The sequence below is a fragment of the Mobula birostris genome, chromosome 9, assembly GCF_030028105.1.
Source record: "Mobula birostris isolate sMobBir1 chromosome 9, sMobBir1.hap1, whole genome shotgun sequence".
Taxonomy (NCBI): domain Eukaryota; kingdom Metazoa; phylum Chordata; class Chondrichthyes; order Myliobatiformes; family Myliobatidae; genus Mobula; species Mobula birostris.
The window spans coordinates 131,288,770-131,305,175 of NC_092378.1; the positions used below are offsets into that span (position 1 = coordinate 131,288,770).

Sequence of the window (16,406 nt, forward strand, 5' to 3'; positions counted from 1 at the left end):
TTGCTTCCAGTTCCCCGTGCTAGTGTGGTCAAGAACAGGGAGATAATGGATCTGTATGTGTGGCTGAGGAACTGGTGCAGGAATCAAGGATTTACATTCTTGGACCACTGGGGTATGTTTCAGGGTAAGGATGAATTGTACAAAAGGGACGGGTTGCACCTTAATAAGTGGGGCACCAGCATTCTGGCAACCAGGTTTGCCTGTGCAACACGGGTGTGTTTAAATTAAGTAGTGGGGGGGGGGGGAGCGGACGAACTGGAAACATAAAGATGGAGATAAAGGGAAAGTGAGAATAAGAAAAGTTAAGAATGACAGCAGAATCAACAGAGCAGAAAGCTCAAGAAGGGATCGTACAGTATGGCTAAGTGAAATAGGAATTGATATAGGAGGTGAGGGGAGTAATGAATTAAAAGTATTGTATATGAATGCACTGAGTATAAGAAGTAAAGTGGATGAGCTTGAGACACAGTTGGAAATTGGTAAGTATGATGTTGTGGGAATAACAGAGACATGACTTCAAGTGGACAGGGCCTGGGAAATGAATATTCAAGAGTATACGTCCTATCGAAAGGACACACTGATGTGCAGAGGGGATGGGGTGGCTCTGTTGGTGAGGAATGATATTCAGTCCCTTGCAAGGGGAGACATAGAATCAGGAGATGTGGAGTCAATATGGATAGAACTGAGAAATTCTAAGGGCAGAAAGACCCTAATGGGAATTATCTACAGGCCCCCAAACAGTAGTCTGGCTGTAGGGTGTAAGTTGAATCGAGTTAAAATTGGCATGTCGCAAAGGTAATGCTACAGTTGTTATGGGGGATTTCAACATGCAGGTAGACTGGAGGAATCAGGTTGGTACTGGACCCCAAGAAAGGGAGTTTGTTGAGTTCCTCCGAGATGGATTCTTAGAACAGCTTGTACTGGAGCCTACCAGAGAGAACGCAATTCTAGATTTAGTGTTGTGCAAGGAACCGGATTTGATCAGGGACCTCGAGGTAAAGGAGCCATTAGGAGGTAGTGACCATAATGTGATAAGTTTTAATGTACAATTTGAGAGGGAGAAGGGAAACTCGGAAGTGTCAGTATTACAGTTGAACAAAGGGAACTATGGTGCGATGAGGGAGGAGCTGGCCAAAGTTCAATGGAACAATACCCTAGCAGGGATGACAGTGGAACAGCAATGGCAAGTGTTTCTGGGAATAATGCAGAAGGTGCAGGATCAGTTCGTTCCAAAGAGGAAGAAAGGTCCTAAGAGGAGTAAGGGAAGGCCGTGGCTGATAAGGGAAGTAATGGACAGTGTAAAAATAAAAGAGAAGAAGTATAACATAGCAAAGATGAGTGGGAAGCCGGAAGATTGGGAAACTTTAAAGAGCAACAGAAGGTAACTAAAAAGGCAATACATGGAGAAACAATGAGGTAGGAAGGTAAATTAGCCAAGAATATAAAGAAGGATAGTAAAAGCTTCCTTAGGTATGTGAAAAGGAAAAAAAAGTTAAGACTAAAATTGGGCCCTTGAAGACAGAAGTGGGTAAATTTATTATGGGGAACAAGGAAATGGCAGACGAGTTGAACAGGTACTTTGGATCTGTCTTCACTAGGGAAGACACAAACAATCTCCCAGATGTAATAGTGTCCGAAGGACCTAGGGTAATGGATGAATTGAAGGAAAGTTATATTAGGCAAGAAATGGTGTTGGATAGGCTGTTGGGTTTGAAGGCTGATAAGTCTCTGGGACCTGATGGTCTGCATCCCAGGGTACTTAAGGAGGTGGCTTTAGAAATCGTGGACGCATTGGTAATCATTTTCCAATGTTCTATAGATTCAGGATCAGTTCCTGTGGATTGGAGGGTGGCTAATGTTGTCCCCCTCTTCACGAAGGGAGGAAGAGAGAAAACGGAATTATAGACCGGTTATCCTGATGTCGGTGGTGGGAAAGATGCTGGAGTCAATTATAAAAGACGAAATTACGACACACCTGGATAGTAGTAACAGGATTGGTCTGAGTCAGCATGGATTTACGAAGGGGAAATCGTGCTTGACTAATTTTCTGGAATTTTTTGAGGATGTAACTAAGAAAATGGACAAGGGAGAGCCAGTGGATGTGGTGTACCTGGACTTTCAGAAAGCCTTTGATAAAGTCCCACATAGGAGATTAGTGGGCAAAATTAGGGCACATGGTATTGGGGGCAGAGTACTGACAGGGATTGAAAATTGGCTGGCTGACAGAAAACGAGTAGCGATTAACGGGTCCTTTTCGGAATGGCAGGCGGTGACCAGTGGGGTACCGCAAGGTTCGGTGCTGGGACCGCAGCTGTTTACAATATATATTAATGATTTAGATGAGGGAATTAAAAGTAACATTAGCAAATTTGCCAATGACACAAAGCTGGGTGGCAGTGTGAAATGTGAGGAGGTTGTTATGAGAATGCAGGATGACTTGGACAGGCTGGGTGAGTGGACAGATGCAGTTTAATGTGGATAAATGTGAAGTTATCCACTTTGGTAAGAACGGGAAGGCGGATTATTATCTAAATGGAGTCAAGTTAGGAAAAGTGGAAGCACAACGAGATCTAGGTGTTCTTGTACATCAGTCACTGGAAGCAAGCATACAAGTACAGCAGGCAGTGAAGAAAGCTAATGGCGTGCTGGCCTTCATAAGGGGAATTGAGTATAAGAGCAAAGAGGTTCTTCTGCAGCTGTACAGGGCCCTGGTGAGACCACACCTGGAGTACTGTGTGCAGTTTTGGTCTCCAAATTTGAGGAAGGACATTCTTGCTATTGAGGGAGTGCAGCATAGGTTCACAAGGTTAATTCCCGGGATGGCAGGACTGTCATATATCGAAAGATTGGAGCGACTGGGCTTGTATACTCTGGAATTTAGAAGGCTGAGGGGATCTTATTGAAACATGTAAGATTATTAAGGGATTGGACACGCTGGAGGCAGGAATCATGTTCCCGCTGATGGGTGAGTCCAGAACCAGAGGCCACAATTTGAGAATAAGGGATAGGCCATTTAGAATGGAGTTGAGGAAAAGCTTTTTCACCCAGAGAGTGGTGGATATATGGAATGCTCTGCCCCAGAAGGCTGTGGAGGCCAAGTCTCTGGATGCTTTCAGAAAAGAGATGGATAGAGCTCTTAAAGATAGTGGAATCAAAAGTTATGGGGATAAGGCAGGAACTGGATACTGATAGTGGATGATCAGCCGTGATCACAGTGAATGGTGGTGCTGGCTAGAAGGGCCGAATGGCCTACTCCACCTATTGTCTATTAAGGGAGGAGGTGAATGGGCAGGTGTAGCTTTTTTTTTTTTTTTTTTTTTTTGCTTGAAGGGATCTGTGCCAGAAGGGAGATTAGTGGGGAAAGATGAATAGACAAAGGAATTACGAAAGGAACGATCCCTGCAGAAAGTAGTGTGGGTGATGGAGGGAAAGATGTGTTTGGTGGCAGGATTCCATTGAAGTTGCAGAGAATGATGTGTTAATACAGAGGATCATGGAGTGGTGGGTGAGGAAGAGATCAATAGCCAGTCTTGGTCCAACCACTTTGATACCATGGCTAAAAAAGCTCACAAATGCACCTACTTCCTCGGGAAACTAAAGACATTTGGCATTGTCACTGTGCATTTTTACCAATTGTTATTGATGCACAATAGAAAGCATCCTATCTGGATGCAAAACAGATTGGTATAGCAAATGCTCTGCCCATGTTCGCATGAAACTGTGGAGAGTTGTGGGCAGAGCTCAGCATATCACTGAAACCAGCCCAACTTCCATGGACTCTGTCTGTACTTCTCGCTTCCTCAGTAAAGTAGCCATCATAATCAAAGTCTCCATCCACCCTGGACATTCTCACTTCTCCCCTTTGTTCATGAGGTAGAAGATCCAAAAACCTGAAAGCATGTACCACTTGGCTCAAGGACAGATTCTGTCCTGCTGTTAGAAGACTGCTAAATGTTCCTCCTTAGGTTAAGATGGACTTGACCTCCCAGTCAGCCTTGTTATGATCTTGCACTTTATTGATTACTTACACTGCACTTCCTCTTTAGCTGTTACACTTTTTACTGCTTTGTTACTGTTTTACCTTGTCCTACTTCAATCCACTGTGTAATGATTTGATCTGCATGAACAGTTGATTCCTTTTCTTTTTCCCATTCCCATTCTGACATGTCGGTTCATGGCCTCCTCAACTGCCACAATGAGGCTACTCAGGTTGGAGGAGCAATACCTAATATTCTGTCTGCGTAGCCTCCAACCTGATGGCAGCCCCCTTTTCCTCCTCTTCCATTCTCCACTCTGGCTTCCCTCTTACCTCATCTCTTATCACTTGCCTATCTCCTCTCTCTGATGCCCCTCCTCCTTACTTTTCTCCCATGGTCCAATCTCTTCTCCTATCAAATTCCTTCTTCAGCCCTGTACCTTTCAGCTATCACTGCCAAACTTCTCTCTTCATCCCTCCCTCCCCATTCACTGGCTTCACCTATCTTCTCCTACCTTGTACTCCTTCCACTTCCCCCACCTTATTCTGGCTTCTTCCTTTTTCCAGTCCTGATGAAGGGTCTTGGCCCGAATTTTCATTTATTTCCCTCCATAGATGCTGCCTAACCTGTCAAGTTTCTCCATCATTTTGTATGTGTTACTCTGGACTTTTAGCATCTGCAGCATCTCCTGTGTTTGTGAACAGTATGTAAAACTAGTTTTTCACAGTATGTTGGTACATCTGACAATAGTAAACAAATTCCAAAAAATGACTGCTGACTTCTCATATTTACAGCATAAACTTCAATGTTCATTTAATCTAGCATAAGTTTCCTGATGGGTGATTTTTTTTTGAAGAAGGTAACTAGGCGATTAATGAGAGCAGTTCAGTGGGCATTTTCTAGATTGGCTTTAGCTATCCCTTTGATGAGGTCTCACATGGTAAGCTTGTCTGCAAAGTTAAATTACCTGGGATCCAGGGAGAGCTAGGTAATTGGATGCATAATTGGTAGTGATTGGAAGCAGAAGGTGATGTTGGAAGGGTCTTTATTCGGATTGTATTCCTGTTTCTTCTGCAACACACACAAAATACTGGAGGAACTGAGCAGACCAGGCAGCATCTATGGGGAAAAAAGTATAGTCGACATTCCAGGCCAAGATCCTTCGGCAGGACTGGAGGTTAAAAACAACATGAGTAGATTTAAAAGGTGGGGGGGGGGGGTTGGAATTTAAAAACTGTTTCTTCTGGTGTTCTACAGGGATCAGTGATGGGACCTTTGTTCATCATTTGTATAAACTCTGGATGACGTGCAAGGCATTGTTAGTAAGTTTGTAGATGACACTAAAGATGGTGTCATAGACAGTGAAGAAGGTTATCAAAAATTAAAGGAGGATCTTGCTTAACTTGATGTAGGTTAAAGAATGACAAATAGTATTCAAATCAGTGCCAGGGTTTGCACTTTGGGAAGTTAAACAAGGGTAAAACTTTGGTAGTGATTGGTAGGGCCCTGGAGAGTGTTGTAGAATTGAGGGACCTAAGAGTACAAGTAACATCATAGGTGGACAGGATGGTGAAGAAGGCTTTTGACATGCTGACCTTCATTAATCAGGGGGGCACTGAGTACAGGAGTTGGGACATTATGTTGCAGTTGTGCAGGGTGTAGGTGAGGTGCAAATGGAGTATTTTCTGTTTTGGTTACCCTGTTATAAGAAAGGCATCATTAAGCTGGAAAGATTACAAAGAAAGTTTATAAGATTGTCGTCAGTACTTGAGGGTTTGAGCTACAGAGAGAGGTTAGGCAGGCGAGGAGCTCTATTCCTTGGAGCATCGTGACGGAGGAGTGTACAGTCATGGAGGGGATTGACAAAGTGAACAGACAATCTTTATTCCAGTGAAATAGAATCTAAAACTAGAGGCCATAGGCTTAAGGTGAGTGGGAAAGATTCAAGATAAAACTAAAGAACGTGCAAAGGTGGTGTGTATACGGAATGAGGGAATATGGTTGAGGTAGGTGCAGTAACAACATTTAAAAGACATTTGGGTATGTACATGGATATGAAATGTTTGAGGGAAATGGGCTATATATCGACAAATGGGATGAATTTAGAGGGGCATCTTGCTTGACATGGATGAGTTGGGCTGAAGGGCCTGTTTCTGTGCTGTATGACTCTATAACATTCATGGAGTCTTTCTTATCTGTATATGTCTCTTCAGATTCAGTGCTTGATTGAAACAAGATAAATTATGGTTTACATTATACGTTATAAATTTGTGTGGGAGTAAAGAGTTTAAAGATTTGTCTCTCAAATTCAAATCCACCTGCAAACCAAAGCTGCGTTCAGACAATACATGGAACAAATTTCATGACGTGCTGGTGATAATAAACCTGATTCTGATTCTGATGGTTACGAGGAATAAAATTGTTTTCCTTTCAAAACTATTGGAGATGTGCATAACGGGTTCTATGCATCACAGCGAGTTGCTTTATTTTGTGAGCTAAGCTTTTGCATCTCTGTAAGCAAATGTGAATACCAGTTATGATGTACAGAAAATGTTTATTTTTTATTAAAACCTACTACTATAAATGTTACATTCTTTTATTTTTCAGAGCCTGTTTTCTGGTATTATGTAAGAGAGCATCTGAACAAACATGAGCTACAACGATACTATTCTTTAAAGCATATCACCACAGATATTGGTCGAGGCAGGGCTTGGCTCCGATCTGCATTGAATGAGCATTCGCTTGAACGATATATGCATATGCTTCTTGGTGATGGAAATCAGCAAAGGTAAAGGGTGGAGAAATTTTGTTGATTGTAAGATAGTTTTTCCTTAAATTTGATAATCATAGACTTTTTTGAAATGTAGAAATCCTCACTCTTTAAGAAGTTTTTCAGTTTTATTCCCATCCTGATTTAAACATTTTAGATTGTATTCTAATTGGGGTTTAGTTGAGGACCGCAGTTTGTCTTGTTGACTGGTGTTTCTGACCTCCAGCTCGCCAGTGGTCTTGTCACTAAGTTCAGCAGTGAAGCACTGATAGGCTTGTCAGCATTATTCCAGTCATGGCTGGTATTACTCATGTGTTCTGAGCCCAGTTATCTTCAGCTGTTTCCAATCATAGGATTGACAGTTTGAAAGTTTGCAGATTGCACTATTTTCATTTCTTCTCATTGTTGTGCTGGGGGTGGGGTGGGGGGGGGGGAAGCAGTCTGTGCCTCCGGAAAGCGAGGCATAGGTGACATTCAGGAATGAGTAGACAAATTGCATTCACGGAACTGAGGTGTCAGATAATAAGGAAAGGAAAGGTATGTCGCATCCAGAGTTTCTCCGGTTAGCGGACGATTTCCCCCACACCTCTCTGACGTAGTGGGGAACCGCGTACGAGACAAGTTACAGCAGTGGTTTGCCATTGCCTTCTGCCAGGTGAGTTTCCAAAGAGATCACCAGCTCGTAACCCAGCATGGATGGAAAGTCTGTAGTTATGTAACTTTCTTTTGTTATCTTTGGCAGTCTTTCAGGATTGAGTGACTTGTTTCCACTCCAGATTTGTGAGTTCAGATGGATGATGAGGCCATATTCTGAACTGTAGACTCTTGTACAGGAGGGGCAGAACGTGCCTAATGGAACAGGGTAGTTTTAGGTGATGCCCACCACCTTCTCTTGGCCTTCTATGAGTTCTCCTGATATTGTTGATGTCATTTTGGATGCTCCTTCTCCATTTTGAGCAGTCATGGCCTGAAGAATTCTCTGAAGTCTGTGGGGAATTCTTGCTTTTGTTCAAGGATTGTCTGAGAAAATCATGGAATCTCTTTCTATGTCACAGCTCAGAATATTGAGTTTTAAGAGTCTGGTGTCAAATATTAACAGTATGGCAGAATTCTTGTGGATATGATGTCTTTGATCTATTATTTTGTACCTAATTAGAGAAGTTCCTTTGAAAGATAAACTGGTATGCCTACCCTTATATTGCATTGATCAAACTGGTTTGATTTTGTTTTACTGTTTCTCATCCCATCCCATACTGTTCTTATCATATTCTAGCTCATAACTCTTAGGCAAAGATCAAACTGCAGGTTGGAAGTATCTTCTACAATCTGAAATACAACATAGCAACCGATGTATTTTTGTAAGGTATTTTGAATATTGCACTTTGGTAATGAGGGATTTAGATAAGCAGATCTATCCTAGGCCCAACTCATTGATGTAATGTTGGAGGCACACCAGCGGATGTACTTCATTAGGAGTTTGTGGAGATTTGCTGTTTCATAAAGACCCCTGCAAATTTCTACAGGTGTACAATAGAGAACAACCTGGTATGGCTTGCGAGAAGCTGCTGGGGAGAGTAGACTCAGCCAATAAAATCACATGTGTAGCCCTCCCTATCATCAAGAACATCTTCAAGATGCATTGCTTCAAGAAAGTGGCATTCATCATTAGAAGTCTTCACCATCTGGGACATGAACTGTTTGTGCTTCAAGCATCAAGAGGAGATACAGGAGCTTGAAGACCCGCACTCAACATTTGAAGGATACCTTGGCTGTCAGATTTCTGAGCAGTCCGTGAACACTATCTCAATGTTCATGTTTTGCACTATATTTGTTTTTGTAACTTAAACTTATTTTTCATGTCTTGCACTGTACTGCTGCTACAAAACATCAAATTTTACAACATATTTCAGTGATAACAAATGTGATTTTCATTCTGATAACCTCTAATTATCTATTTGCAAAATATTCACTATCTTGCACATTTAAAATATCAATTGGATGGAAATAAGGCAATGAAGCATGATCATTTTAGCTGCACAAAGAATTTTCTGTTTCAAAAAATAGTTGCCATTTTGTAATTGATGTGATGTCATAAATATTGTATTAATTAAAGGGGATATTTCACCTGTTACTGAAAGACTAAGTAATCATGAGAGTCAATACTTCAAATAGTCTTGAAAAGTGATTAGTTTGTTATTGTTAAAATTGACTCTTGACTATGTTTGATGAATATAAATTACTCTTGTTTTCAACTGTGTGATTTGTTTTTTAGTGTCTTCTATGAAGATTGGTCATTTATGAGGGATGAAGAGCGTGCAAGCATGCTTCCAACCATGGCAGCAGGTGAGGTTGCAGAATTACTATTTCAACATCAGATTTCACTTTTCACAGTTATGCTTAAAATATTAGTATCTTGATATGCAGGAAAATAATAATTATATTCTGGTTTTGTATAGGTTCCCTAAAAGTCTGTCTTTGCAAATACTAACAGGCCACTTCATGCAGATTTTTTTTACACGAATTTTTAAAAACTGATAAAGGTTTATTGCAATGATTATTCACAGGGGCATTTGCTTCATGCAGCTTTTATTCACTTCTTATCGTACCTATTATAAATATTTGAAAATTAATCAGTTTGCTTCTCAGTCTATAATCATGACTTATCAATCCTATTTAAAAGAATCCAGGATTAGATTTTTTGCGTGCGTGCGAGTCTGCGTGCGTTGGTGATGATGTCTTTTTCATGGCTTTTTACAAGACGCGGAGAGAGAGACTGTGTGGCACGCCACTCCTCACACAGACATTTTCGCAGTATTTTCCCTTTATTTTATGAGGTCGAGTTGTGATCTCGACACTCAACCTGGCACGGATGGAAAGCGTACTCGGAAGTGGACCCAACTAGTTTCGAACCTGGGAACCTCTGCTCCCGGGTCTGGCGCCGATGTCGTTGCGCCACCAGCCAGCCCCCAGGATTAGGTTTCGGAGTTAATTAGATAGAAATTTGCTCCAGTTCATAAGAGGTCCATTTGCAGAGCATGGTGTTTATATGTGTCAAAGTGGAAAAAATTAGCGTGCTTTCACAAAAATTGTTAGTTGATATAAAACTTCCTGTCTTAGGACATGGGCCAGTGCCAGAGGTACCTGAGTAAACTGAACTCTGTTTCAAGATATGAGATTAAAGGATTTATTTTTAAGGGTTTATTCTTTCGTTTTGCAATTTGACCTAATTTTTAGTTAAAACCAAGACCGTTGCATGTGTGATGTAGAAGTAAACGTTTTCACAGAATTCATTGGGACGTGAGTGTGTTGTAACTGTCTCTACAGTATTCCTCATAGGTCTGATTCTAAAATTTTGTATTTGTAAGGAACTTAATTTTATTAAATTCGGGCAAAAGTGCCTTAGCCTAATTTCTGCTTTATTCTTCCTGTGAAGTTGAGAAACAATGAATTAGCTTTAATAATTTTTCATTGGTGGAGCTAAAATTTTTATGAAGGGAGGTGAGCGCTGAAAATGTGTCTTTTTTCCTGAGGATCTGTTGAGAATGTATCAAAAGTTCAAAGTAAATTTATTATCAAAGTGCATTTATGTCATCATATACAGCCCTGAGATTCATTTCCAGTGCTCAACAATGTTACTGTCAGTTTCCATTTCATTCCATGTCAGTCTGTATGTGGAATAGTTTGATAGAGCCCTATTCCTTGTTAAATAACAAACTTAGTCATGATGTTTGGAAACCAAAACTAATCCAGCATCAACTGAAGAGATTATACACATTTGGAGGTTAATTTTATATTCATTCAATTTCTTCTAGATTCTGGTAGCTTTAAGGAATCACTAAAACTTCCTCATTTCAGTAGTTTTTTACACTTATTGTATGATATTGTCAAAAGATAACCTAAACTCAAAGGTGATTTGTTGCCTTTAATACCAGGCACTGAACCAAATTCTGAGAAACACCCTTCAATGTTTGATGTTGACAGTGAAGCCATTTATTGCATTTGGTAGTGGGGAAAGCTGTTAAAATGATAGAAAACGTATTGATAGATTTTTTGAATAGCACAGAACGGTTATGTGATGGCCTGTCATCTGAAAGCTAATAACCTTGGTTATTATTATTTGAAGTTCGGCTACTTTGAAGATGCTTGTTTGAAGGTCAGCAGGGGAATCAGCTTAATGCACGTGACTATATTGTTTTGAAAGCCACTGGGATGTATTAGCATTGAATAAAATAGAAAGCTCCAATTCTATACTGACTTCTGCTGGTGAGAGTGGATGTGTCACTGGAAGCTTAAAAGCACGCACTATTTACATAGAATTCTGACAAGTGGCATATATAATTCATTATGTTGGGGACCTTGACATGAGCAAGTGGCAAAGATCATAAGGAGGGTGCTGATCAAACATGCTTCTGTTGTCTTGGGGTTGGGTGTTTTTTTTTACTATTGAGACTTTACTAACCCTAAAGAATGAACAGACTCCAATGCTGACAAATTTTAGTACAAATTTAAAGAAGCCTTTGTGAACTGAAATTTCTTGTTTTGATTGGATGATTTTGCTACACAATACAATGTAAACTAATTTATGATCTTTTACAATTTGCAGCGTAAACTAGTTGATAATGTTTTTGAAAAGTCAGGGAATTGAGGAACTGGCGCAGAAGAGGAGATGAGGCCTAGAGTAGATCAGCCACAATCATATTAAATGATAGGGCAAACTTGAGGGGCTGAGCAATCTATACCAGATTTGATTTTCTTATTTATTTTTTGTTTTGTTCACTCATGGTTTTAATTTTTACTAATTCAGGGAGTAGTGTCTGATAAATGAAAATTATGCACTTTATTTTCTGAATAATTCAATTAATTTTCATGCTTATTTTGATTTTCATGATTTATATAATTATCTGCTTTTTATTTTCTAGTTTAGTTTCTGGATGTTATCCTCATGGGCATAGAGAGATGCATCAAGGAAAAAGACCCTTTAGTGACTACCAGCTATCAGCCATCCACCTTTATACTAATTTGACACTGATCCCCTTATTCCTTTTTTCTTCCCTCACATTTCCCTCACCTCCAGATTCTATCACTCAAACACACTAGTGCTGATTCACAATGGGCAATTAACCTACTTATACTTTCATGCTTAGGAGCATATAAGCAAAACACAGTACTTAGATGAAATCCTTGTGGTCACAAGGAAAATGTGTAAACTCCACACAGACATAAGCAGAAGTCAAGGTTGAACTTGGGTTTGCTGGAATTGAGGCAACAGCTCTACCAGTTGTGGCACCATGGCACCATGCCACCCATGTCATTTAAAATGCAGACTATATGAAATAAAACATCTTCTGATTAATGATGTATCATCTATAGATTATCTTTCATGGAAACCTCATATCTAGAATATGCCTCCCACTGTTCATGGTCAGAACAAGTGTAGAGGAAGGTTCTTATTTTTTGTACTTGAATAATGTTCAAAAGGTACAGTTTGCTTTGCAAAAATTTGACAGCATTTTCAATGTGCACCCTCTTTCAGACTGAAAAGATATTTATTTAGGGGAATATAAATAGGTATAGTTTTATGTTATTAGATTGGCTGTTGCTGGTACTTGCATTTCAAGAAAAAAATGTTAATTATATTTTAAAGACTTCCTTTCCAAGAGAAGATGGCCTGCGTTTGCAGTATTTCTAGATTGAACTGTGAATCTGTTTTCCACCAGTGCCAGTGTTAGAGCTAATTTATTGTAAAAAGGCAGAGGTTCTGTACATCATGTTTGGTATTTTAAGTAGTGAAACAATTTCCATCAATGAATGAAAAGAACTAAAGCTCTTCATGTATCAAACATAATTGCCTTTACCTGTAAGTTGTATAACGATCTTTGACTGAAAGTGCTGGTTTTCTTCAAAGGGAATGACTTAAACTCAAAAGCAAATTATTTTTGTAAACCTATTAATTTCATTTAAAGGGTTAAACTCAATCCTCTTTGCAATCAACATTGACAACCAGGATTTAAATGGACCTAACAAGCCTGTCTCTGCAGTTGCAAATTTGTTGAAGGAGTCAACACAAAATGTCACATGCCTGTTAAAGGAATCCACCCAGGGGGTTAGCACGCTTCTGAAAGAAATCTCAACAGTGCCAAGCTTCATGCGACCTGAGCCGGAATCTGACCGACTGCCAGTTCTGTCTAAGACTGTAAGCCAAGGTAAGTAGTATGATTATTAAAGTAGATAAATTATGACATGTATCATGTTTAATATTGAATCCTATTTAGTTACTTACTACTTGAGGAGAACCTCTTAACTGTCATGTATATGTGCATGTACACATAGTTGTCTTCTTAGCGTTTAGAATACTACTTGACCAAATTTTCATTCAGCAGAATAAAATTGTGATTTAGAAGCAAAGAAAAGAGAGATGCAAGTGATTAAGACATTCTCAAGAGGTTTGTGATTCACAGCCAACAAATTATGTTAAGTAGTGTTAATGTAATGTTAGTAATTGAACTATTACCATCATTTGGTTTGTCACCAAAGCCTAGTAAATTTCTACAGACGTACAGTGGAGAGTATTTTGACTGGTTGCATCACCGTTTGATATGGGGGCACCAATGCACAGACTTTATATATATATATATATATATATATATATATATATATATAAAAAAAAAAAAAAACTACTCCAGGCATGACACTCCCCACCATTGATGACATCTTCAAAAGATGGTAGCTCAAGAAGGGAGCATCTATCTTGAAGGACCCTCACCATCTGAGATATGCCCTCTTCTTTTCCTCTGTCATCAGATTGCTGAACAGTCCATGAACTTATGAACACTACTCACTATTTTGCTGTCGCTTTGGACTATTTATTTATTTATGAATTTCTTATTGCAACTTATAGTAAAGTATAATGGATTGTAGTTGACTTGGACAGATTGGGACCAGTGCACTTTGGCCCAGTTTAGCTGTCCCGATTAGCTGAAGTTTCATGGAAGTAGTTAAAAGGTATATTTATAAAAAAAAAAGACACTACTGTTTAACTGAGTAACAATGTATATATTTAAATGAAATACAGAACAAATTAGAACACTACCAATATCTCCTACAGTACTATAACACTTGTGTATATTCCTAATAGTTATCGGCAGAGGAATTCATCTGCTGTCCTCTTTTGATTGGCTGTAAATGAACAAAATTAGTGCAAATACATAGTGCAGATAATGGACTGTCTTCATACAATGCTTTTGTTTAGATGGTGGCCTCCTTCAAATTTTCAATTTAATTGTAACATTCAAGATACTTTCAAATTTTATTGTAATTCCTAAATTGTTAAGTGGTGAAATTGTTTCATTTTTACACCTGGCTGTTTCAGGCCTCTCTAAGCTGGAATGTTTGAAACTGCAGTGAGCAAAACAGTTCTGAGTTCTCTTATTGCTTATTTCCCACCAACTGTCAGTGACAAAAATCACTGCTTTTTAAAACAGAAACAAATGTAACGGACACTATTTTAAAAACTGATTGCTCCAAGCACGGTGTAGCCACACAAGTGCACTGATGCTAGTTAGAAACTTTTCTGCAACAGTTTCCTGCCCCAATTAAGCGGCATAGTGTCCTAAATAAACAAAGGGAATCCTAACTATTTTCTCGATATAGTTTTTGTTCTTTAAGAGTTGTCCTAAATAAATGGCTGCCCCAATTAACCAGAATCAACTGTATTGCAATGTATTGTTGCTGCAAAATAACAAATTTCATGGCATAGGTCAGTGATAATTAATCTGATTCCGAAGCATTGCATCTACTCATGACATGAACCCACACATAAACAAGAAGTATCTAGTTAGTCTGTTTTTTATAGTGAAGGATAAATGTTGGCTAACATGCTTGCAGTACGTCTTTGCTATTCAGAGTATATCATGGGACCTTTCAAAATCATTTGAGAAAGGTTAATGGGTCCAAAATATAACATATTATTCCAAAGATGCCACCTCCTTCACTGTAGCAAATCAACATGGAAATTAACTTCAAAGTGTGATTATTTGTTCAAGTTTTGGAGAAAGTCTTGAAATAAGTGGTAGGTTTTTTCAGTGGGAAGAGTCCCACTACTGAGTCACACCTACATGAAATTGTGAATGTTGAAGGGCGGGTACCTCAAGCAAGTGGGAAGGCAAAAGTGTGATGCTATGTTGGCTCTTGCAGGAAGAGGGTTTGAGTACATGAGTGAAAATATCTTTCTGGAATTTTATCGGTTCACGGTCATATAGCAGCTACTACGTTATGTTTCTCTACTTTTGATTTCTGGGACTGGTGTTTGTCACATCATGAGAGATTGGGCTTTCTGGGCCATTACTCTCTGGAGTTTAGAAGAAAGAGAGCTGATTCCATTGAATCACAAAATACTTATTGAACTTGACAGTGTAGATAAAGAGTGTTGCTTCTCCGAGATGTTGTTTTAAAATAAGCGATGGGCCATTTTGGGCAGAGGTGAGAAATCTCTTCATCCATAAGCTGATCAATCTTTGGAATTCTCTCTGGAAGAGGGCTTTGAAACTCAGCTGCTGAGTATATACAGAAATTTGAGATATTTTTAAATAGTATGGTAAACAATGAATGCAGAATTATTGTAAGAGAATGGAACTGAAGTAAAAGATCAGTCACAATCTTGTTTAATTGTAGAAAAAGAAAAAATGGGCCTATTGTTTTTGTGATTTGATGCTCTTTTGTTTTTGAAGAAAACTTTATTTTGCTTTGAGTTTTCTGGAGCTGAAAGTATGTAGAGTAAATTTTATCTCTTGATCTCATCAATCTAGTATGCCTAGGAAAAACACACTTTCAAATAATGCATCATGTGTATAGATTTCCAATTCACATATAACCTAGTTTTCTAATGAGATGCAACTCTTAAAACAAGAGAAGAATGATGTTTTCTTCAGAAATGCATCTTCCCTTTTGGTGATCTTAAGCTGTTTAACGTATTTCTGGGAGAAATGTAATTGGGCAGAATCTTAAATAAATGAGATTTGGGCTGGAAAAATGTAGAGATATTTTCTGTGTAGTCTTAAAAATGAATATATTTTTAGTCCAGTTCTCTACCTCTCTATCTTTCTTAAAACCTAGCTTTTAAAGTAAGCTTACAGTCGTCATTCATGATATTTGCCTTGTATATGGTTTGGTGTCAGTTGGTTTCATAAGGCTGCTTTGGGCATATATTCTTCCACCTAGATACTAACTGCTGTTGGAGCTGTTGTTTACTTTGACCAAAAATATCCGCGTTGTAACCCTTGTATTGGCCTTGAGAGTTTGTGGTACATAGGAGTCCATTTGATCTGGGTTGAGGAAAATTATTGTCTGCCTATGGACTGATCATCAGCAATGATTAAGGGACAAGAAAAAAAATAAGGAAAAACTAAAAGCCCATCATGGAACTTGAGGAAGAAATGCATGGTACACTAATTCTGAAAGGAAACAGAAGCTGTAAGAATCAAATCTTGTTTTAAATATACTAAACATGTTGGGTTGGATTGTGCTGATTTTTGTTTGTGTTTTAAGTTGGAACTGCGATGCGTTGAGCTGTTAAAACTGAAGTGAGTCCCAAATCTCAGTGCATGCTGTGAAGTACAGAAGTGTGTGACTTAGTGATAAATTTTATAGGAAGACTCTGCCAG

The 16,406-nt window shown here is 39.0% G+C and overlaps 1 protein-coding gene across 3 annotated transcripts in view; it reads left to right on the forward strand.

The window, feature by feature from the left end:
* Window positions 1–16,406, forward strand: part of snx29 (sorting nexin 29) — a 548,890-nt gene that overhangs the window by 37,613 nt on the left and 494,871 nt on the right. For all 3 annotated transcript variants that reach the window (XM_072268845.1, XM_072268842.1, XM_072268844.1), the window contains 3 exons: window positions 6,585–6,765; window positions 9,020–9,090; window positions 12,711–12,950. In XM_072268845.1, the coding sequence (XP_072124946.1) occupies window positions 6,585–6,765; window positions 9,020–9,090; window positions 12,711–12,950 (492 nt within the window). The remainder of the gene's footprint in view (window positions 1–6,584; window positions 6,766–9,019; window positions 9,091–12,710; window positions 12,951–16,406) is intronic.